Source organism: Thunnus albacares, chromosome 6 (assembly GCF_914725855.1).
Source record: "Thunnus albacares chromosome 6, fThuAlb1.1, whole genome shotgun sequence".
Taxonomy (NCBI): Eukaryota; Metazoa; Chordata; class Actinopteri; order Scombriformes; family Scombridae; genus Thunnus; species Thunnus albacares.
Genome location: NC_058111.1, coordinates 17,492,108 through 17,515,416, shown reverse-complemented (window position 1 = coordinate 17,515,416; position 23,309 = coordinate 17,492,108). Strand labels below are relative to the sequence as shown.

The window sequence follows — 23,309 nt, the reverse complement described above, 5'->3', positions numbered from 1 at the left end:
ACCTACCCCTAGTGAGTCCAGGGGAGAAAAAAAGTGAGGGTCACTGTTGATCAGACTCGTCCTTGAAAAGTTTATGTATATAGGCTACCTGAAACAGAAATGGGAGCACAGCAGAGTGTCGCCTAACAAAAGACACCTCTGTCTAAGACTCTGTGAACATTTAACATTTTATTATGCTGATGAATGTGGAGGCTGTAGAGATGTGGCGAGCCTCTATTAAATTAAAATCATAAAAGTTATGGCCATAAATGATAAAATATCTGGGGTATTTTCTTCACATCACATAAAGAGGTGTAGGTAGATATGACGTAAAATGGGATCTTTAATATTCTTTATTGAGAAGGTTCATCAAACATTACCTTGTCACTTCTCTGGCCCTCAGGCTCTGCTGTGTCCTCTTCAGACTCATGTGGCTTCAGACTCTGCTCTCCTTGTTGGTCAGCAGCCGCCTGATCTGCACTTTGAGTGGGGCTGATGCACACTGCATCACTCCTCTCTTGTGCTTCGGATTCATTTTTTCCTTCTTCCACATCTTCCTCTGCTTCTGACGTTGCCTCCTCTGATGTGACCTCCTTTTCTTCCTCTCTGTCCTCTGGCTGCGACTCTACGAGCGTTCTCTCTTCATTCTCCTCTGGTAGATGTTGTGCACTTGGCTGTAAAGTTTCACTCTCTGCCTCCATTTCAGCTTTTGATATATTTGGCTGGGTTACTTGTGATGAATCATTTTCCGCATCGCCATCATTAATTTCTTTATCCTTCATCTCACTATGACCTTCTGTGTCTTCTCCAGCTGTGTCTGCCGTCTCATCTTCTTTGATGACAGGGTCATTTGACTTTGTCTGTTTTTCTGAATCCTCATTCTGGTCAGATTCGTCTCCACTTATCTTCTCATTATCCTCGATTTTATGATTGGTTTCATCCTCTGGGCTCTCTTTTTCTGCCTCAGTGGTGGGCCGATGTGAGGATATGATGTTTTTAACACCTTCTCCCTTCTCATCATCATCATCATCATCATCATCATCATCATCACTATCATTTAAATCAGAGTCATTTGCATCCACCTTTTCCTTCATGATATTAGATGCCTCCTGCTGACTTTCCATTTCCTCCCTTTCGGTGTTAATTTCCTTTAGTACTCCCTCCATTTCAGGTTCATCAAGGTCTTGTGTACCAGATATATTTTGGTCTGTCACCACTGCAGCAACCTCACTGGACTCTTCATGTTTCCGCATCTCTGACATCTCGGAGTGTAAAACTTCTTCTGAACCCTCGTCTACTGGCTGTTTCTCCCCAATCTCAGTAATCTGCTGAGCCTCTGGAACATCTTCAAAGCTAATCTCAACCAAAGAGTTTTCCTTTGGTATAGCATTGCTGTCCAAACTGCCCTCTATACAAGCTAAAGTTTCATGTGTTTCCCCAGAAGAAGCCTCAGTCTTGGTTCCTTCCTCCTCCATTGTTTTATCTGCCTGATCTTCAGCTTCTCGTTGATTACCCGCAAGTGTTTCAGATTGAGGTAGTGATGACTGTGCGAAAGTTTCTTCAGCATCGACCGTGGTTTCTTCCACTGTTTTCTCAGTTTCTCCGAGTTCTGTAGCACACACGTTTACGTCAGCGAGCCCAGAATACGGAAAGACTTCCACTGGTACTTCAACTTCAGTGCCCTCCTCTCCCTCTCCAACCTCTGTATCATCAGCTGAAGTCTTTTCTTTATGAAATTTTTCACCTCTCTCATCTTCTGCAGTACTCAGCTCCTGTGCACACACTTCTACATTTGAAATCCCACCGAATGACGACAAGTCAGTGGTCTCAAACTCAGACAGAGGTATACCTTGGTCTGGAACAGAGCTGTTATCTTTTTCATTAGCTGCCTCGTCAACTTGATCAAGTGCAGTTATTGTTGGATCTTTCTCCTCCTCTGTCTCACTCAGTTCATCTGACTGTACATCTGCAACTGGGAGTCTGTTGATTGATTCTTCTTGTGAAAGTCCCTCTCCCACTGAAATAATGTGTTTCTCTGTAATGTTTTGTTTTTCTTCTCCCACTGTACTTTCAGTTAAATCAACCTCTTCAGAGACATTAGGTTGTGTGGCGGAGAGAACTGAGGCCTCTGCTGAATGACTGGATTCATCTTCAGTTTGGGACTCATATGATTGTTCTCTAAAAAAGTCCCAGTGAAAATGAAAGACTTGAGGTGAGAAATGTTCAGTATGACGTGGAGAAAATTTATGTGATAAAATGTGATGCTTCTTCAAAACAATACAAGGTCATACAATGCCCTTCTGGCTCATCAGGAACCTGTGAATGTCTTACTGCAGCTGGTGGTCTCTTGTGTAGTTCTGCCTTTCGTTCTTAACCTCAACACTGTAAACCTGACAAAGCTTTCAATAGTGATCTGACTTTTTGTGCTACCTTTCTACTCCACAATGTATTTTTGCTTTTGAGGTTATTTTCACTGACTTGTCTGAAAAATTGAAACATGACATTGGACTGTTCTATTCATACTGTAAACTAAATTAGTATTAATTAATGTATTTGCTAAGGAAATTGGAACACAGTGTTTTAACAAATGTATAATGATTATTTTCTAGCATTTAGAAAGTACACCTCCCATGAGGTTAGGACAATGCATGTATGTCCAACTTCATTGCAGGTGTAGGTGTTCAGTTAATATACTACAATAATTGCAGGTATATGATTAAGATTGTATATCTTGTCCCAATTTGATGTAGTAATTTTCCTACATAAGAAAAACAGCATAACCACATCTACAGAATACCTGATACCAAATGACTCATACTGAAACATTTAAATAATCAACATGAAAAAAATTATATTTTATTTTCATCTCTTCTTAACTTGTCACTTTCCTCTATCCTTTCCCTAAAGTCCACCCTGTCCCTGTCCTCGTCTGTTGATAGCACATAAGGTGAGACTCACTTGGAAAAGGTCACCTCTGTTGCAGGCTCTTTTTGAGGGCTAGCCTGTTGGAAAAAATAACAACAAAAACAACAGTGTAATGGTAAATAACTCACAAAAGCATAGAAACCAGAGTGGATATTTAAGGCTGTAGGTATGATGACAGTAGCAGGTTAAATTTATTTCAATATACAGACTATATAGGTTGATCTAGCACCCAACTAACCTTGAATGCATGGTTGTTATAGAATCTATCTTCCAGTTTGGCAGCCCACTCAGCTGGGTCCATGCCACTATCTATGAGCCAAAAAAGAAGAAAAAATAAGAAAATTATTTCTGCAGTGACACTGACAGCAGTTAATGGCACGTCGTTTCATTTTTTATCAGATATAAAGCTACTAGTTACCTTCTCTTTGTTTAAGAAGGATACTGAAGTAGTCTGCAGCATATTTAGGAATGTCATCAGGTTGGTCTCGTAAAACTTCTCTAACCAGTCCTTCCAGGATGGTACCAAATCCCCTCGGGACCCTCAGGTGATTGTTGGAGAAAGGCACTGACATGTTTTTAGGATACTGCTGTGACAGCTAGGGAATATCTGACCAGGAGAAGTCCAAGTTTTTCTGAAGAACATAAGCTAACGTAAATTAAATGTTTGAAAATGGCAGTAGCTAGTCGCAATTTTATTAACTGCAACTATGTTACGATTTAAAAATGTCTATAACTACTTATTTGTACCTACCTTGTCGTTTGAATGTTTTAGCGAACAACAGTACTGTAATTTGTTGGCAACTGTTTCTAGGCAACGGTTCTAACTACGGGCAGCGACAAGGCTCAAATGTCAGAAAAACTCACAAGAACTAATGGTATACATGCTCCTTTTATTAAACAAAGAACGGGTATATAAAACAATAAAAATACATACATTTAGCATTATTATTAGAAACACAGATAGCGTTTAATAGCATATTTACAACACAAGCGGCGTGTATGTTTATTCCTTCCTTTCTCTCCTCTTCCAGCAGCAGCAGCAGCTTCAGTCAGGCATATGTGATGACTGCATACTCAGAGTTGGTGCTCATCTTGCGGCTGACCTCTCTGGGCTGCGGGACGTGCAGTCTGTCAGCTGAACGTGAAGCCTGGAGGTGAGACCTTGATTCATCTCCCCACCACTGCGGGGGAAGCAGAGACAAACTTATTTAGTGTGTTGGCAATAGCAAGGCTGGCTACAAAACCCCCTAGTGCTCTTAAACATTATTTTCAGTCATTCTAAGAGGTATAACTAGTCTAATACATCATCCCTAGGATATATCTTACCTTCATGACGATTAAAATGTTCGGTTTTTGTTAAAACACTTGTAGAAAGACGTTGCTTCAACTCTGATGTTGAATTGTATTGTGTTTCACTTCTGGGTACTACTAATATTTAGTCTACCTTTCATTAATGAATACCAAGCAAACAGGTAACTGGAGTGTATACCCATGGGTTATGCAAAAACTTAAACATAAGTGATAAATTAGTAAGATAATTATTGATAAGTGCTTGAATTATGATTTAAAAAATAGCTTTGCATTTGTAAGTTTCTTGTTTGGCAGCCCTGTAGTGATTCCTGCTCATTATGTAACTCATTTGAACAACTTTACACTCAGGTGCCAGATCTAGAATAGCAAAAAATGCTCTTATCCAATAGAAATGAATAAACTGGTTAATTTAACTATTAATTTGGGATTAGGATTTGGAAGATGTTGATAGTGCAATCTCGTTCCTTACCTCTTTTTGGTCTCCAGGAGTCAAGTACCCGACCTGAGTGAGCTCTGGTGTACTGACACCTCGGACAGTGATCATTATGTCAGCATATGGAACCTCAGTGTCACTCTCATTATCTGTTTCAAAGGAATGATTTACAGCAATTGTCAGAATTTGTATGTGATGCTGTGTCACTAGTGGTATTACTAATCCGGAAAATGATCTTACCTGGTGTAGGAATCCTCAAAGTCACTCTTTCACTTTGTGTTGACAATGATCCTGAGGAAAATGAAGGGTATGAATGGCAGTATTGTATTTGGGGGTAAAAAAAAAATCTTGCATGTGATTCTTAATATGTTATGATAACTGTTTACCCTTCAATGGTGAAAGGACAGCATGAGAATGTGGTGGTGAGCTAAAACGGTAATGAATAAAGAAATAAACCAATAATTTTATTTGTAATTTTTTTTTTTCAAAAACATAGGTGAAAGATAATTGGACACTGATTTTGTGAAACATTCATTCTAAAATTGTACTCACCCTGGTCTGGAAAGAACAGGCTCCCCTGGAGAATGTGACATGATAAACACAATGACTTAAAGATAAAATAGTGTGTATTTTCATATTCAGAATTCAGAGTTTTTATTGCAGACAAGTGTTGAATGTAATATTCTTATAATCACCTTTACCATTCCAGCTCTGTCTGCTCCGGTTCAGACACAGATAAACAGCCAACGCTGCGAGCACCATGGCCACGGAAACAGTGACTGTTGCCAAAACCTTCATTCCAGTAAACTCTCCTGTTGACACGGAAAAGACAGCATTAACAGAGAGTGTTTGAATCGAAAGGGCGAATCTTACTTTTCAGTTCCATAAATAGATGTACACGATTATATAAAATGTAGTCATGCATTATGTACGTTAATTCATTTCATATTCTGCACTTATTCAAAGCGTCATCTTACCTCCACTCGAATCTTTTGGCTTAGCTGGAACAGATGCTGAGAAATGTAGATCATAGTGTATAAAAATAAAAGTAATGCGTAATGTGCAAGAAAATAACACGTATTTATGAAATATTTTATATCCATACTCACCATTTGTAGTTTCAGTCCTTGGAGTAACTGTCCAGTTTGGAACTGGAAAAAAGCGTTTTCATCATTTAACTTCATGAAATCTGCTTCCGGCTTTGTAACATTTGTTTACTTATAGCTTATTATTACTATAGATTTGTTTTGTCAAAAGCAAGATATATCTCATCTTATAATAATATTTCTGTACCTTCAACATGCAGTGACACAACACGCTCGATTTTTTTTTTAAGTTGAGGGTGATCTGTATCTTCTGTGTAGCAAGAGTAGTTATACTTGAGATCTTCAGTGGACACATTCGGTAGACGAAGAGATACTGTGCAAAAGCTGCCTTGGATGTTGTCCCCGAGACAGACAGGGCTCTCCGATGCTTTGCTCCAACAGCCGCGAACAAATCCAGCAGAGCAATTGTAGCTGCAGTTTAATGTAAGAGGGTCCCCTAATACTACAGTCACCAAATCAAAGGGTATCTTCATATTCACACAGCTCACAGAATCTGCAAGGAGAGGAATTTATATTTACTTTACAGAAAGACCATAATATTATCTAATACAAAGAAGATTGTATTTATTGAATGTGTATACATAATCAACATATTTAATTTCAAGAGAATAAATACTGTTTTCCATACCTTGGATCATCCAAAGAAAGAGCAATGTGAAGTGAACTGAGATCATCATTGTTGCAGCCAATTTCCTTGATAACAGCTGCCTTAAAACACGCAGTCAAATAGACTGTGCTCTTGTAGTTTTGAAACTCTTGCACCTGTGCAGAAAAGCACTAAAATACCCACACATATGCTCCAACCCTTCGGTAAGGGTACAGGAAGTGGTATACAACAGGATTTAGAGCTGCTAAAAAAATAATTCATAACTTTCCATGTATTGCAACCGACTTCCTGTAAATGAAAGTTCAGTTGAGAATGTGAAAGCAAAAAAGCATAAAAAAATAAAATTGTACTCATGCATTTATACTGCAAAGCGTGCATTTCACACCCGATTTGAAAGAAGGGCGCAATAGATGACAATGTGGTTTGCATTGCTGCTCATTAATTGCTCAAACAGTAGGAGGATGTGTCTGACAGTCATTTCTAAATTTTAAGAAAAAAAAAGGTGTGATTGTGATTGAACGTTTGATGTCAACTGCTGAGTCAATATGATTCATTCCTGAAATCTATTTGATTTTCCATATCTTTTCTTTCCATATCCCTCTTTGTAACCTCTAAATGAATTACACTGGTAACATAAATAATTGAAATGATCCACCAACAGAGACAATATCTAGGTTAGCTTTAGCACATGCTCATGCATTATGAAAGTGGAGGGTACTGTTACAGAACATCATTGCACACCATTATAAGCTAGAGCAGTCATCTGGGAATCGCATTTCGTGCTCGTGTTTCACTTTCACTGACTTAGGGCCTCTCACTTTCATGCCTTTACACAATCAGTCTTGTAGACTCAGACCAAACAGTTCCAAATGAGCATATAAAATAACTGAAATTGTGTGGACTTGATTAGAGATTTGTTGATAATGTACTCATGGAAAGTAATGCATCTGTTCTGTTTTTCAGCTGCATGGATTTTTCTGCTGCGGACACATTCTGGACTTGCCTCAGGTAAGAGCAATAACTATTTAAAAGTTATACATATATGTTTTATTTAACTAATTAAGCTAATTTAAGAGGAAACAGACAAACACTGATTCATTACAGACTTCCTGAAATTCATTTATGTGTCTCAGAATCTTTTGAAGCAAGTGCAGACCTCCCTTTCAGTGAAGAGACCAACTCTGATCAGTGTCCAAAAGGAACATACTTCTCCCACCAGCTTTGTTTAGAGTGTCCCTCTGGTCATTTGTAAGTCATCAGTGAATAACTAATATTATCTACCTGTATAGTTTTACTAAGAAAATATATAGGTAAAAACTCATTTTAGTATAAATACAGACACTATTTTTGCTCCTGGGGAACCATGTGTAAGAATTTGAAAACATTTTGATACTGAAATTTGAAAAGAAATATGTTTATGTATATATAAATGAATAATTAATTAATATATTCCTATTTCATTCACCTATTTCATAGTTGTCCTGGCAATGTATCTGCACCTCATAGATGCCCAACAGGAACATTCAACCTCTATACAGGGAAAAGCAGTATCAGTGACTGCAAGGTAATAGATCACTGTGACAAAATGTATCATTATACAATACACTTTTCTTTTGTCATAGCTTCTTTTGAAAGAAGGAAAAATTCATATTTACTTTAACAGCCTTGCAACACTCTTGTTTTGTTATGGTTCTTAAACAAATTTGATTTATATAACTTTTTGTATACCGCAGAGAACATCTTCACTTATCATAGCAGGAAAAGCACAGGTGGAACTAATAACACTAACAATAGCAGTTATTGCAATGCAATGCAGCACTTAATGATCTTATCAGTTACACCTGTGCTTGAAAGGTCAAATTGCCTGCTGTTGAAAAAGGTCTCTACGACTTAAGATTCTCTCCACCCCTCATGTGTTTCCCCCCTGCAATTGCACAGTTTGAGAGCCACTGATATAACAATACATATTACAAGATATTTGTAATGTGATCATCAGAATATTAGTTATTTGCTGTTAACCTCAAACACTGTGCTCAATGCTGTAGAACAGGTAGTCACTACTAATATCTGTATGTTGCAGCCTTGTTTTCCAGGTCTGATCAGTTCAGATGATAGAGTGGATTGCAGACTGTGTCCTGCGGGTTTCTCCTGTGATCCAGCCAATGGGACGCTCTCTTTATGTCCCCCAGGACATCATTCTCCTGAAGGGGTTGTTCAGTGTCTGACCTGCCCTGTAGACTCTGTCTGCACCTCTGGTTTCCCTCATAAGGTAACAGAAGGGCAGACTTTCACAAATTTAACCTCATGTTAAACCAAATGTTTCACAATAGAAAGAAGAAAAACAAATTGTATGTTTTTCACCCTTGTCTTGTATGTTTTGCCTCATAGTGTGGGCCTGGCAAAGAGCCCAACTTAGATCACAATGAGTGTAATGACTGTTCCCCGGGCTTCTATTCCACTGTGTGCACTATCCAGTGTCTTCAGTGTCCTGCAGGTATAAAAGACTATGAACACATGTTTCATACATGTGTAGATTTTAAATAAAACAGTTAATTTGTGATCAAAAGGTCCTTCAACAAGTAAAAGTGAGTCCTCTGCCTGCCACAGGAAGTTACTGTCCAGAAAGGGGGATGTCACAGCCTCTCCCCTGTCCTCCTGGTTGGTCTTCCACATCGGGCCAGACATTCTGCCGTAGCTGTAACAACACTTCCTTACTGTGTGGGGGAGCTGTGTCCCCCCGCTGGAGCCAACCAGTCTACAGGTCCAGTCAACCAATCATCTGTCGACCAGGAACATACAAAGACTCAAGGGAAGGGTTAGCCTGTGTTGTCTGTCCAATAGGTTAGTGTTTATCACGGCATATTGCCATTTATGTTACAGTTTCCTTTCCTACGGGAAGATGCCTAATATATATATTTGAATATGTTTTTTCCTCACCCAGGTCATTACTGTGTAGGAGGTGTAGCTATACCCTGTCCTGCAGGAACTTATGGCCCCAAAGAAGGTCTGCAGAGGCTGAGAGACTGTACAATCTGTCCTGCAGGTAGAGTAAACCTTTGCATTCTATACTGTTATTCTTGGAGTTTAAGGTTGCACACACCGTGATGTGTGCAGAAAATCATAACATCATATCAATGAATACCAAAAGTATGTATACCAATAGACTTGACTAAGTTAATAGGCCAATTTAATTAAGTTAATTGTTTTGCGTGTCCTTAACATATATGATATGCTGTTAATACCAGTTCTTGTGATCGCATCTATAAATACTTTTCTCTAGGGTTTTACTGTCTGGAAGGCATCTCACGGACACCCACCTCCCAGTTCCTGTGCCCACAGGGCTATTACTGTGAAGAGGGCACAGCCACCCTTCATGGGTCACCTTGCCCTGCTGGTACAGCGGGGGAACAACTGGGTCAGACAAGTAGGGCAGCCTGTAAGAGATGTAGAGAAGGACGCTTCTGTCCTGCAGGTAAGTCTTAGCACTAATACAATGACTTTATTGACACAACATGAAATACTAAAATACTAAAGAAATTACAGCCATAATTGTAAAGAACATGAAATGGAGCCTCACACAGAAGAAAATAAGATCTATATTAGAGATAAAATATGACAGCATGATGCACTGGGCCCACTACTTCTCATTTTGTATGTTGTGTGTGTGTGTGTGTGTGTGTGTGTGTGTGTGTGTGTGTGTGTGTGTGTGCACGTGACAGGCTCTTCAGGTCCTGGTCTGCCCTGTGCTCGGGGGAGATACTGCCCTGCTGGCACCTTGGAGGAAGTGATATGTCCTCGAGGCACCTTCACCCCTCATCAAGGAGCAATAAGTGAGGCATTTATATCCCATATCATTACTGTTTTATACTAACCACTCATCAATTAAGGTTTTATATTCGCAGTTATTGATTTCTTTCCAGCATACTGGACAGAAAGCTCTGGTTTGCTATTTATTTCAAAGTGAAATTATCATTTGGGAACAGCTCTGCAGTCCCTCAACAGCTCAGCTAAAACTGATATGGTGCTATAGCAGTCGATCATAGCAAAACTCAGAGATCATATAAAAATATATGTTGTTTAGTTTACATGATGAATAAGTATGTATGGATGAGGAATTGTAACAGATGGATGTTAAGAGGGCAAAGAGAGAATGCATCTAATTTAGCAAAAAAAAAAAAAAAATCCCAACAGCTGTGTGGTGGTAAGCTGGAGCTGTGAGTGCAGAATGGAAAAAATGATGCATGACTGTGAAGTAATCTAACTATGTGCTACATTTTATAATAGGAATAGATCACAAAAAAGTCCAGTTGATTCCTTTAAATATATCAAACAGACACCATAAATAACTTTTCCTTAGCAAATTAGGAGAATTTTAGTTACAAGTTTACAGTTACAATGAGCAATATCAACTAATATAAATAACGTTGGACTACATTGTACTATAAACCTACAACAATCTTAGAGTGACAACAGCATCTTTGTTCTGTTAACTATTTCCTCCAGGTGTGAAGGACTGTCTCAAATGCCCAGCTGGTTTCTACTGTCCTGTGGGGACAAGTGACCCTGTGCCCTGTCCACCAGGCTCCTTCAACCCCTTAGAGGGTCAGGATGAGTTGGCTGATTGCAGGGAGTGCTATGCAGGAAAAGCCTGCACACAGGTAGCTCTGAGAGCCCCTGATGTGGATTGTATGCAAGGGTAGGTAACCTGCTCAGATTAAAGACAATGTTTTCTGTCAGTGACACTCTGACCTTATTTTCTCAAATATATCTGATTTGAAAGAGGTCATAGACTTTCACATTCTGTAAGTATTTTTTTCTTTGTGTGATCTCTATGATTTTGATTAGTTTTCTTGAATTCTGGTAGCTTTGTGTGTCCCCCTGGTTCCTCTAAACCCAACGCCCCGACCAATGCTTGCCCACCCGGGACACTGAGCAACCGCACGGATCTCACTGACCGCTCACAGTGTCAGCGGTGTCCGGCACGATATGCTTGTCTGCGAGGTATATACACATGTTTATCCAGCTGGCTTTCAAAATCACCATTTGATATTTCATAATATCAGAATAGATTACCATAGCTATGATGCCTAATAGGGTTGGGCAATATACCATTATAATATAGAATATATGTTGTGATATGAGACGAGATATTGTTGGGAGCTTAGGTTACCATCGTGATGTAGCTTCAATTTGTGTTCTTCCTAGACCTGAAGGCTGCATTATAGTCAAATTATACATATTTATGGACTTATTTGACTGCTCTAGAGTAATGAAATTACAGTAACTATGAATACCTCTACCTTTTGGATCAGTATATCATCATTGATATTGACATTTTTTCTCAAAACTTTCTTAGGTGTAAACATGTTCTAAAAGCCAATAATCAACCCCCTCCGAAAAAATATTGTCACATTATATCAGTATTGAGGTGTTTGATCAAATAAATAGTGATACTTGATTGATCCCCATATTGAAGCACTTTTTTTTTGCTTTGAATAGGTACTGGTGGTGCCCAGAGACCACCACTCTCCTGCTTTGCAGGGCATTATTGTCCACCTGGAACTATGTTCCCCACCCAGTACAAGTGTCCTGTGGGGACTTGGAGTGGTCACAGTGGATTGGAAGCTGAAAGTGAGTGCCGGCCGTGCCCACAAGGCTGGTACTGTCTGGCAGGGTCAGGTGCTCCATCAGGCCGATGCAGCTCTGGACACTACTGTCCTGAAGGTACACAAGTGGAGAATATAGATAGTATTTACATTACATGAATACATTTGTTCAGTGCTGAAAAACACAAAATTATCTTCCAAGTAATTACGTGTTTTTCTTTGTAAACTGATGAAATATTTAGTAAAGCTATGGGTATAAAATTTATTCCTAAAATAAGATTTCTCTTCAAGAGGTGTCATCATGAGTCTTTCATGTGGATATATCTTTGTTGATGTTGCATCACCAGGGACAGCATATGGCACCCAGTTTCCTTGTCCTGCGGGCACCTACAGCATCCAAATGGGCAACAGGCAAAGAGAAGAATGCCTGGTTTGTCCTGAAGGCTCGTTCTGTCAAGAGGGCACCTCTAAACCTTCACCCTGCCCGCCGTAAGCAATAACTGTATAAGTAGGGAAGATGTAAAAATGATGTTGAAGGATGAGGAGGATGATAAGAAGAGAATTTGCAATATGGGGTAAAATGAAGGATTAAGCTGGTATAATAAGTATGATTTAGTATTTACCCTCTGTTCTGTCTTTCTCTAGCTCCAGTTTTCGCCGTCTGAAAGGAGGTCAGAGGCTTGAGGACTGCTCTGCTTGCCCTGCTGGCTATTTTTGTCCCCACTCAGCCACTGTCAACCCCAGAGTGTGTGGAGCTGGCAGCTACTCTGTAAGGCCCCATCTATAACACAGCCCACTGTGACTGGTCGACTGACAGAACCAGTGGAAACCAGAGCTCGTGTTTTTGGTCTCGTCCTTCCATAAGCCATTCTGATTGTCCTATTTTTAGATTAGCATTTTCCGCCCACAGTGATATCGTCTTACATTGCTCACCATGTATGTACATCTGTAAATGTCATCCACAGACGCAGTTGAAGTCAAATTTTATTATAGTTCATCTTTTGCTCTCAATATTGAATAAATATCAGTGTTTTTCCATCATCTTCCAAGTTAGATCCTCCTCTCCCTTGCGTTTTAAATTTGTATTTCGCTGTGGCCCTCCCCCATACTGGTTGATATCTTTAACTTCACCTCTCTGAATCTTCTGAATTTGAACGTCCTCTTGTGTGTAGGATGAAGGCTCTGTGGAGTGTTCTCCATGCCTGCAGGGCCACTACTGCAGTGATGAGACCACTAGTGAGGAAGCCATGTTAAGCGTCATGGTGTGCCCCCCAGGCTTTCTCTGCTCTCAGGGTTTAGCCAGAGACCCTCAGCGCTCAGCCACCCTCTGCCCTCGTGGCTTCTACTGCCCTGGAGGAGGCATTGTGAGTTAGAGCAATATACATACAGCAGAGGGAGATTTTTTTTTTAATTATGTGGTCTGCTTTTCAAAAATCTATAGCATTTTTGGTCGATCACAGCTGATTGTAATCTCTTATAGGATCCCAACCCCATTCCTTGCCCCAATGGTACCTATAGTGAATTTCCTGGTCTGCGAGAAGTCAGTGAGTGCGTCCAGTGTCCTCTGGGGAGGTACTGTTACTCTCAGCAGCCTCAGGAGCAGCCTATTACCAGACCTGTAAGATCCCAAATGAATGAGATATACAGTATTTGAGATGCAGAACAGAATAGTATGGTACCTTTTTCACTGTAGTAATCATACATAAAAATATAGTCAAATACTGAGTCCAAAAACTTGCATACTATGTTTATTTGATTGTAGGTGAAAATTATACTTGAATAGTAAATGATTTGACCATCTATGCTGTAATCTGTACTGTCTCAGACAGGGGTGTGTCCTGATGGGCACTATTGCCCCCTAGGAACTGGATACCCGTACACCTACCCTTGTCGGGCAGGACAATACAGGAACATCACAGTCGGTCACAGTGGAGAGGCGTGTGTTTTATGTCCATCCAGGTATTACTGTGACAGACCAGGAACTCACACACCCTTGGTCTGCCCTCAGGTAGGAATATCCAGCATTTTGAAAAACCATTTTGTTGCATATATGATAAAGTGTATCTTCCATTTCAGAGTGTTTGCCTCTATCTATGTGAGATCTCAGATAATAAATGTCTGTTTTTCTGTGTCTTCTTTTCTCCCCCTGTCAATCACTCTATTCGTAGGGCTTTTATTGTCAAGAAGGCACTTTCTTTCCCGAGCCTTGTCCTGAGGGAACCTACAGCTCACGCTCTGCTCTCAGTGATGGGTCTGAGTGCTCCCCTTGTGGCGGAGGCCAGTATTGCACTGGTGTGGGACTCAAAGAGCCCTCTGGAAGCTGCGAGGAGCGCTTCTACTGTAGAGAGGGAGCCAAGTCTGCAGTACGAAAATGTTATATTAATATTTTATACAGAGGTTGTTAGTCATTAATAGTAGTGTCCTCTCTGAAAGCTTTCTCAATAAGTGATGCTGCAAAAAGATTAGAGCAAATCTCTACATCTATGACTATAATAGAAAATAATGTCTTATATTTCACATTTAGCAAGACACGCACACTAAGCCAGTTTATAAATGATGATTCTTAATGTAGGGATGAAACTCATATTTCGAAACATTATGTTGTTTTGTGTTACATTCAGTTATTCAGAAAACCGTTTCAGGGATGAAATTACTTCACCATACAGTACAGTCTGGCTTGTCTTTACATGAATATACTGTGACAATGTCCAGACTCCAGTTGATGGGTCGACAGGAGGTTTGTGTCCATCAGGAAGTTACTGCCCTCTAGCTTCTTCCTCTCCCTTTCCCTGTCCCCCCGGCACCTTCGGCAACAGCACTGGCCTCAGCAGGGCTCAGGATTGTGTCAGCTGTCCACCAGGGTAACGTCACTCACACAACTCACTGTTCTCCTTTTGTAATGTGAATATTTTGATATCAGTTGATTTATATAAGTGAACTATGTAAAATGGCCAATATGTCTCTCTCCCTGTCAGTTTCTATTGTTCAGGTTCCAACAACACCTCACCTTCAGGTCCTTGTTTTCCTGGTTATTACTGTACCGGTGGCTCAGCTTCACCAATTCAGTATGAAGCAGAGGAGGGTTATTATTCCTGGAAAGGAGCAGTCAGGGCAGAGCCATGTCCTCTTGGCACTTTCCAGCCAGTAGGAAAAAATCTAGAATATACCAAGTTTAAAGTGTACTGTTAAAATTAGATAATGAGATAACAGCTTATTCAAGGCTATTCCCTTGTGTATAAATCCTCCACAGCGCCGAGGTGCACAGTCATGTGTCGAGTGTCAAGGAGGGAGACTGTGTAACCAGACAGGCTTTTCTCAGCCACCACTGTGTCCCACAGGACACTACTGTCCTCCAGGGTCTTCTGTTCCTCGCCCCTGTCTTCCAGTCAGTATCTGTGTGTTTGTGTGTCTGTGAATGTTTATTCAGCTGTTTATTGCTGTGCTTCAATCTCATCTTTTTTTTGTAAGTCAGTCACATTAGCTGTATCTCTTATTTCTGCATTTTCGATCAAGTTTGCATAATTGATACTGTAATATGAAACCATGTTATTATTCAGGGCACCTACTCTGACCAGTCTGGTAACGATGCTGTGCAGCACTGTCGACCATGTGAGGCAGGGTGGTTTTGCAGCAGAGCCGGTCTCTCTGACCCTCAGGGTCTGTGTGACCCTGGACACTACTGCACCTCTGGAGCCTCCACTGCCTCTCCAGTAAGACATGGAACAACTTTGATAACTGGACTTTAAAAATCTGAATAGTTTGCAATTGAAACGGATACAAAATTACATTCAATCACAATTAAATTTTGATTGCCTGAGTTGTGTTCTGGAGGGTATAACAACATTTTTTACTCCAATGACATATGTTTGATCTCTTTATCTAAAGTATAGACCTGGGCATCTGTCCAAGGATCTTAGGTTATGGACAAATACTGACAGTAACCTGATCACGAATATTATCACAAGAATTGTAATGAATTGAACATGAATTTAATTTACAACTATGTATGGATGTAATATTACCAAACTGTTATACAAATTTATTTTTGTTCAGTCTCTAAATATGTGTTATAGTCTTTTATGCCTATCATATTTACCAAATTAATTTGTGAATAATATATATGATGGAGAAATGTTTTGTCTCCTATGTGCTTGTTGATGATTTATGCTTATAATTTGTCTTTTTGCTCAAGTCAGTCAAGTCTGTCTGTTGGTTACATTATATGAGACAATGTAAAATAGTGCAAGCAGGGAAAATATGAAGCAACTAATGAGGTGGAAACTTACATTTTTTGCTTTCTAGATCATGGCAGCTGTTAATTTCCCACACACTTTAACTGCTAAAATGTTTCCTGCCATTTGATATGAATATTTATTTAGAGGCATGTTTAATACAAGTTTGCATTTATTAAATAAATAAAATTTGTTCCTCAAAAGTGTTTTTTTTGGATAAGCTGCTGATAGTGCGTGGGAAATGAATGACAGCTACAAACTCAAACTGCCTACAGCTTTAACTTTTCTTCTTCTGACTTTAACTGAAAGCCAAAATGGTCCAACTTTGTGGTATTCTGATGATTACGCCAACACTCCCACAGGTGGCTGTGGCCTCTGGCAGTGTGTGTCCTGCAGGCTATGTTTGTCCACGAGGGACCAAGTTCCCCCAGCAGCACCCCTGCCCTGTAGGAACCTGGAGTAATACTGTAGGAAGCCAAAACCTGTCCTCTTGCTGGCCCTGCCCTCCTGGACTCTACTGCAACAGTACTGGGCTCAGCCAGCCCTCGGGAACCTGTGATACAGGTGTGGGAATAAATTATCTGCTACAATGGAAGAAAGCAGATTTGATGTTGTTTCATGTTTTTAAACTGTCAGTAAATACAAACAGCAGTCAACAGAGAATAATATCAAATTATTCGTAAAATTGTAATGAAGTAATTTAGATTTTTGTTGATTGACCATTTGAAACCTGTCCATATAGAATGTCAGTTCATTGTTAAAAACACAAAAACAGTGCAACAAGGAAAAAAAACACAAACAGAAAAGATTTTGTACATGAGATCATCATCGCTTCAGTGTTTTAAGTTACTAAACTTTTGTATCCACTGATTTATAGGATACTACTGTTCTGGAAGGGCAGTGTCCCCGATGCCCTCAGATGGTGTGACAGGGAACATTTGTCCAATTGGACACTTCTGTCCCATGGGCTCAACCTCTCCTGCACTCTGCCCTGATGGGACTTACACAAACACTACAGGTATAGAAAATTCATCTGATGAAATTACATAACATATGAGTTATAAGGATTTTAATGCCTGCATTCCTTTCATTATGTCATTCTTTCTTTATTGCCTAAAGGGGCAGAAGCATGTGATGACTGCCCCTCAGGGACCTACTGTCTATCAGGAGAAGATGTCCAGCGCTGTCCAGCAGGACACTACTGTCTCGGTGGCGGTGTCGAGGGCATCCTGCCCTGCCCTCCTGGCACATACAGCCCCCAGTTTGGCCTCAGCCAAGTGGAGCAGTGCCTCATATGTCCAGCAGGTGAGAGTATTGTCACATGGTTGTCTTAATATCTTTGGAGGACACTGGAAATCCTGCCATTAAATATTTAGTAAGTTGAATTGGGTTTTATTTAATGTAATAAATTCTTATTATTTGCTTGCAAGTGTGGGAAGTTATTGCTTTAAATGAGAGGGAATTAATCATTTTGTTAAGGGAATATTTTATGATATTTAATTAATCAGAGAAGGAATATTTTCTATGCTGACAAGTGTGATAGCCTTTTTGTTCTTCTATCTGCAGTGATGCTTTCAATTCTTTGTGCTGTTCTAACAGGGTTTTACTGTGAGGACTGGGGTCTGTTTGAACCCACTGGGCCATGTCAGGCTGGTTACTACTGCATAGCAGGTACACTTCATGTACACTATGATGCTAGCACAGTTGTTGAGTTTGATAACTACACCATGTGGGCTGCTGATTTGCTGCTAAACTGGATTAGACAACTAAACCTAACTTAAATGTGCAACTTCTCAAGGTGTAAACTTTCAGAATCCGGATGGCAACTTCAGCACAGGAGTGGGAGGAGCATGTCCAAAGGGGAAGTACTGTCCTGAGGGCACCAGCCGTCCACTGCCCTGTCCAGCAGGAACATATTCTAACAGGTTGGTGTATATCAGTATCACATAATACACATTTTTAAGCAGCTAAACCCTTTTGTTTTACCACGTAAATCTTTATGTTTGTGTATGCATGTGTTTATATGTGTATGGTTGCAGTCTTTATTTGACAGACATCTCTGGCTGTAATCAATGTCCAGCGGGTCAGTTCTGTAATACTGCAGGTCTGAGCCGTCCATCTGGACTGTGTCAGGCAGGGTTTTACTGTCCAGGAGGAGACACAACAACCACAGGTAGAGGCAAAATATTGACTTTTATGTTGTTATGAGAAGTTCATTTCATGTGTGCTTGTGGGATAATTTCAAAGTTATTTGCTCCATTAATCCTGTCTGCAGGGTAATGTGGTTCCATCCTCAAATATCAGCACAGATGTTTAATGCTTAATTAATCAATGATTAATAATGACTGTAGTTCATACATAAGTTAAATAGCAGAACGCAGAACTAATATATAATGTGTGGAGAGAAATCTTATGAACAAGCATCAGAGAAACAGATGCTGATAAATGCAGGAAATCTCAATGTGTGAGGGTGTTTTGTTGAATGACTGATTACTGAATTAATCAGGGTTTATCACAGGATTCATCACATTAAGGGCTTAGCAGTCATAATCTCCATGATTTACCACATCTAATTGGTTTTCCCTTTCCAGGCTCAGAAGGAGGTCTTTGCCCACCAGCTCATTACTGCCCCATGGGTAGTGCAACCCCAGTGCCCTGCCCAGCTGGAACCTACACCAACCTCACAGGCCAGTCAGCCTGTTCCCGCTGCCCTGCTGGCTACTACTGTCCAGAAAAGACTGGCAACTTCACCAAGTTCCCCTGTCCTCCTGGATTCTACTGCCCTGATGGTAAATTTACCCCCAAAACAGTCATATTTTCATTTCTTCATGAATTCATTGAAAAACCTGACACAGCGTAAACTCAGCATAGCCTCTAAAGAAGCTAGGCACTTCTATCTAGATTTTATTTTAGTATTTATTAGCATGTACTGTACATCACAGGTAAATGTTTATAGTATTAAAAACACCAATATCTCATGTGGCACTTATCTGAAGTCTAACTGTATTATGTACATAGGTACTAGGCATGCCACCCAGTTTCCCTGTCCTCGTGGATACTACAACCCAGAGCCCATGACTCAGAGTCTGGACAGCTGCCTGCCTTGTCCTCCAGGACACTACTGTGAGAAAGAGAGGCTGACCAAAGTGTCTGGAAAATGCAAGGCTGGTCAGTAATAGTGTTTTTGTTTATCTCTACCAAAGATACAGTCACAACAACCATACAGCCTAGTTTCTCAGTGTCAGGACTTTGTCCTCTGTGTCAGCCAATTTGTCTTTAAGGGCCGGCAAGCCAGTCCAAAGTAGTCAGGAAGACTTGCGAAGTAGTGAACAAAAAGTACACTTTAAACACAAAACATCACAACTCAACACCAGTTTCAACAACAAAAACAGCTTTAAAATAATGATTTACAAAGGCATTAACAGCCTGGCCCCACATGCCAAACACACAATGCACACAAGTGTTCAAAAAAAGAACAATGGCTACATGGTTTATTAAGGGTTTTTCTTCAGTGACTCATCTCTCTCACCTTGCTCTGTATTGCTGTCTGTCTGCCTTGTTGAGCTTCTTCTTGCACCCTGCACTGAGAAAGATATCAAGTGATATCTATGGTGATGCTGCTGCATATGTCAACAGACAGAGTGTTTGTATACCACAGAGACAGACAGCAGTCAAAACATCAGTACATCATCTAATGTGTCCCCTACTCTGTCTCTCACTGTGTTTGTTCCTCTCAGGTTGGTTCTGTGTGTCAGCAGCTTGGAACTCCCAGCCCTTTGACCTGGACAATTACACAAATGCCAACTGTCTTTGTCCAGCTACCTCCACAGGGGGGCGCTGCCAGGTGGGCTTTTACTGCCCCTTAGGTAGCTCAGAGCCCATGGCCTGTCCACCTGGAGCCTTCTGCAACATCTCAGGTATTTCAACACTGATAATCAGAGACATTATGGTACACACAAGCCATATATATATATATATATATATATATATATATATATATATATATATATATATATATATATATATATATATATATATATATATATAATATAAAAAAAAACTTTTGAGGTGGCTATAAGATTTCCTTCTATGTTTGATGGCAAATTTGTTCTGGTCAGTACATATGTTAAAGTTATACAAATCCACAAGTATATAAAAAGAAGTGTAAGAAAAAGTAAATAAGACAGCTTTAGAGCAATTTAATTGCCTTTTAAGTGCGCACACATTATTCTGCATGAGAGGACATCAGTTCCCGGGCAACATAAATAAAGGATTATTTGATATATAATATGAAAATAACACATTTACTTATGTTGCTCACCAGGTCTGGCTCTGCCGATGGGCCCGTGCTCCGCTGGGTATTATTGTGTAGGTGGAGCCACTGAGGCCAGACCAACAGATGGAGAAACAGGCAGCATCTGTCCACCTGGGACATACTGTGGTAAGCCCTGCTTTACTGCTTTGGAATGGTTGTATCACTGACTTGCCAACAAAGTTTTTAAGCTTATTAATAGTCATATAATAGAGCACTTAGTGATAGAGACAGTACATTGAGTCCACAGATGACTGACATTATGCTTAATTTTAATACTTATAATTGAGTTTAATAGGAAAACAACATCTGAAATAGCAGCAGCACATATCAGCTTCTGCCCCTGTGAGGGAGATTTAAATAGTGGTTATCATTTGATGTTTTACACCCCTTAAAACTGTAGACCAAGGGCTTCTTTATACTGTAGAATCACAGACTGAATGGAAATCCAGGGGGCAGATATATCAGTTCTTCTTCTGACAGAAGCCTTGATACACCATGACATATTGCAGTCATATAATGAATATGAGCCAGTCCACCAAAAATGTAAATATTACTGAGATTGAAATGGTTGATTTTTATTTTAATGTCCTCTTAGATATCATGAATTCTATATTTTTAAGTCTCATCGCATCATGTGTTATATTCTTTGGGCTGCTAGTTGGTATTGATTGGATTTTTTTTTTTTTTACAGCAAGAGGGTCCCAGCCTTTTACATTGGAGTTTTTTCTTTATTCTGCAATGTCTTCCCACAGCCTAAAGGCATGCAAATTAGGTGGACTTGAGACTCTTAAGTAGCTATATTTATGACTGAGGTGGACTGGACACCCTAAATTACCCATGGGCATGAGTGTGAGTCATCATGTGCATTGGTCCTAGTCTGTTGATAAACTGTTGACCTGTGTGGGGTGTTTTCACACTTCCTGTCTGATGTATTCTGGTATAAGCTACAGTACCCTATAACCCTGAATTTCATGTAAAATCAATGAATGAATGACTGCCTACTCATGGTATTTCTCACCCTCCAGTTGAGGGCTCAGGAGAGCCTGAATTGTGTCCAGCTGGTACTTTCTCCGCAGTGCCAGGTCTGACCAGTGAGGCTGGCTGTCAGCCCTGTACTGCAGGTTTCTACTGCAGAAGAGCAGGTCTCAGGACTCCAACTGGACCCTGCAGCCAAGGTCAGTCCATACATTGTGACATTGAGTCACTACTATCATAAAACTTAAGTAAGTTTCTGGGACTTGCCTGTTTAATAAAGGTATATGTGTTTGATACATCCTTTCCATCCTTTCACACTGATTGACTTGTGAAACAATGCTTTAATGATGAGCTAACCACCTGCTCAATGCTACTCTATAGTATTGTGTCTCTTGCCACCTCCATAGGCTATTGGTGCCCTCCTGGTCAGACTGTGGCTACAGCTCTTTCATGTCCTCTGGGCCACTACTGCCCACCGGCTAGTGCAGCCCCAGAGCCCTGCCCTTCAGGAACCTACCAGGACAGAGAGAAACAGGCAGCCTGTACTATCTGTGAGGCAGGTAGGAGCCCTCTTCACTCTTTTTACCTTAACACAGTTATTTAGTCTTGTGCCATTTCTGTTTTGCTGAACAGGCTGCTCTCAAGCAACCCAGCAAGTTATTTATTTATTAATGTTGATGGATTGTTCAAATACGGGTGCATTTATTATAAAGCACTTTGCCAGTTTGTTGAGAGAAGTACTCTGCAAATATCGACATTAATTTCACATCACCATGTTTTCAGTACTTTCTGATGCTGACAGGGCTAATTTAGAAGCAAAAATAGACATTTACACATTTCTCTTCTTTCAAGGTTACTACTGTGATCTGAGACTGGGTCTAGCTAATGCCTCTTTGCTGAGGCCCTGCCCTAAAGGACATTACTGCCCTGCAGGTACAACCCTGCCTAATCAGCACCCCTGCCCTATAGGCTCCTTCAACCCAAGACAGCGCACAGACAGCCTAGCAGGTTGCATGCCATGCACTGCTGGACAATACTGTCCTTCTGTGGGACTGTCAGAGCCAGCAGGTGAGAAACAGAGATCTCTCTTCCCTTCTCTTTTCTTCTCTTTTCTTCTCTTCTCTTCATGTTTTTTATTATTAAACATTTTAATGTTTAATAATAAAAAACACTTAACTGTAATTCCAACAAACAAGCCCCCACACTCCACACGCTAATGATATTCATTATGTGTTGTTAGCTAAACTATTTGAAAAATTTAAGGTTCAGAACGAGGCTCCACATGTTTTGTTTAATATTTAAACACGCAGTTCATCCAAGTTTCAAATAAACATATTTTCTCACTTACTGCGTGTGCACATAGTTTTGCTCTTATGTTTTTGTCCAAGTTTTGAGACACCTATTTCAGAGATGGATATCTCAAAAGCTAGGCAAACTCCAAAGCTATATACACTGGAGGTAAGTGAGAAAATATACTTTATAATTCAGATGATCCAGTTGTATAAACCCAGAAGTGGTAGTCTGTATCATGTAGGGCTGTAAATTTGTCTACGTTAGTGTGTGATGATAATGTTGTAATGTTGTAATATTCTTTACCCATAGGACCGTGTCATGCTGGTTATTGGTGCAGAGAGGGAGCATCCTCTCCTAGCCCACTGGATGGACTCTCAGGTTCCTTGTGTCCGCCTGGTCAATACTGCTCCTCAGGTTACTGGCTTATTTTCCCTCAATAAGCAATCAGCCACCAGCAGCTGGCTCAGTGCTGCTACACTGTTGATGCTTAAAATGTATCAAGGGGATCTACATTTTCCAAATACTAG

The 23,309-nt window shown here is 40.2% G+C and overlaps 3 protein-coding genes across 4 annotated transcripts in view; 1 reads left to right on the top strand and 2 right to left on the bottom strand.

Moving 5' to 3' along the window:
- Nucleotides 1–6: 6 nt before the first annotated feature.
- Nucleotides 7–3,757, bottom strand: LOC122983660 (protein starmaker-like). Its single transcript, XM_044353627.1, has 6 exons — nt 3,656–3,757; nt 3,323–3,536; nt 3,143–3,213; nt 2,938–2,981; nt 360–2,157; nt 7–88 (listed from the first exon to the last, which is right to left on the bottom strand). Exons 2-6 carry the CDS (start codon nt 3,474–3,476, stop codon nt 41–43), a joined length of 2,115 nt encoding a protein of 704 aa, XP_044209562.1. The 5' UTR covers nt 3,477–3,536; nt 3,656–3,757; the 3' UTR covers nt 7–40.
- Nucleotides 3,758–3,774: 17 nt separating this feature from the next.
- On the bottom strand, nt 3,775–6,636 carry LOC122983658. Of its 2 annotated transcripts, none has more exons than XM_044353625.1 (10): nt 6,383–6,636; nt 5,942–6,247; nt 5,758–5,799; nt 5,626–5,661; nt 5,344–5,460; nt 5,201–5,225; nt 5,035–5,075; nt 4,889–4,939; nt 4,685–4,797; nt 3,775–4,085 (listed from the first exon to the last, which is right to left on the bottom strand). In XM_044353625.1, the coding sequence occupies exons 1-10, from the start codon at nt 6,429–6,431 to the stop codon at nt 3,954–3,956; spliced, it is 912 nt and encodes a 303-aa protein (XP_044209560.1). In that variant the 5' UTR covers nt 6,432–6,636; the 3' UTR covers nt 3,775–3,953. The 2 variants fall into 2 exon arrangements, with proteins under 2 accessions (XP_044209560.1, XP_044209561.1); XM_044353626.1 differs by having other exon boundaries at nt 5,350–5,460.
- si:ch211-286b4.4 overlaps nt 4,027–23,309 on the top strand; it is a 54,826-nt gene continuing 35,543 nt past the window's right edge. Inside the window, exons 1-37 of the mRNA XM_044353624.1 lie at nt 4,027–4,058; nt 7,325–7,369; nt 7,495–7,609; nt 7,838–7,925; nt 8,442–8,630; nt 8,750–8,855; nt 8,969–9,202; nt 9,303–9,404; nt 9,642–9,833; nt 10,081–10,191; nt 10,865–11,057; nt 11,226–11,362; nt 11,861–12,085; nt 12,315–12,456; nt 12,613–12,736; nt 13,140–13,331; nt 13,448–13,585; nt 13,793–13,975; nt 14,136–14,330; nt 14,680–14,828; nt 14,943–15,111; nt 15,218–15,352; nt 15,525–15,677; nt 16,562–16,763; nt 17,077–17,217; nt 17,319–17,504; nt 17,799–17,870; nt 17,998–18,124; nt 18,239–18,372; nt 18,791–18,988; nt 19,218–19,367; nt 19,937–20,116; nt 20,524–20,640; nt 21,540–21,689; nt 21,897–22,049; nt 22,342–22,557; nt 23,092–23,196. Of these exons, the coding sequence (XP_044209559.1) occupies nt 8,992–9,202; nt 9,303–9,404; nt 9,642–9,833; nt 10,081–10,191; nt 10,865–11,057; nt 11,226–11,362; nt 11,861–12,085; nt 12,315–12,456; nt 12,613–12,736; nt 13,140–13,331; nt 13,448–13,585; nt 13,793–13,975; nt 14,136–14,330; nt 14,680–14,828; nt 14,943–15,111; nt 15,218–15,352; nt 15,525–15,677; nt 16,562–16,763; nt 17,077–17,217; nt 17,319–17,504; nt 17,799–17,870; nt 17,998–18,124; nt 18,239–18,372; nt 18,791–18,988; nt 19,218–19,367; nt 19,937–20,116; nt 20,524–20,640; nt 21,540–21,689; nt 21,897–22,049; nt 22,342–22,557; nt 23,092–23,196 (4,882 nt within the window). The 5' untranslated portion in view covers nt 4,027–4,058; nt 7,325–7,369; nt 7,495–7,609; ... (2 more) ...; nt 8,750–8,855; nt 8,969–8,991. The remainder of the gene's footprint in view (nt 4,059–7,324; nt 7,370–7,494; nt 7,610–7,837; nt 7,926–8,441; nt 8,631–8,749; nt 8,856–8,968; nt 9,203–9,302; nt 9,405–9,641; nt 9,834–10,080; nt 10,192–10,864; nt 11,058–11,225; nt 11,363–11,860; nt 12,086–12,314; nt 12,457–12,612; nt 12,737–13,139; nt 13,332–13,447; nt 13,586–13,792; nt 13,976–14,135; nt 14,331–14,679; nt 14,829–14,942; nt 15,112–15,217; nt 15,353–15,524; nt 15,678–16,561; nt 16,764–17,076; nt 17,218–17,318; nt 17,505–17,798; nt 17,871–17,997; nt 18,125–18,238; nt 18,373–18,790; nt 18,989–19,217; nt 19,368–19,936; nt 20,117–20,523; nt 20,641–21,539; nt 21,690–21,896; nt 22,050–22,341; nt 22,558–23,091; nt 23,197–23,309) is intronic.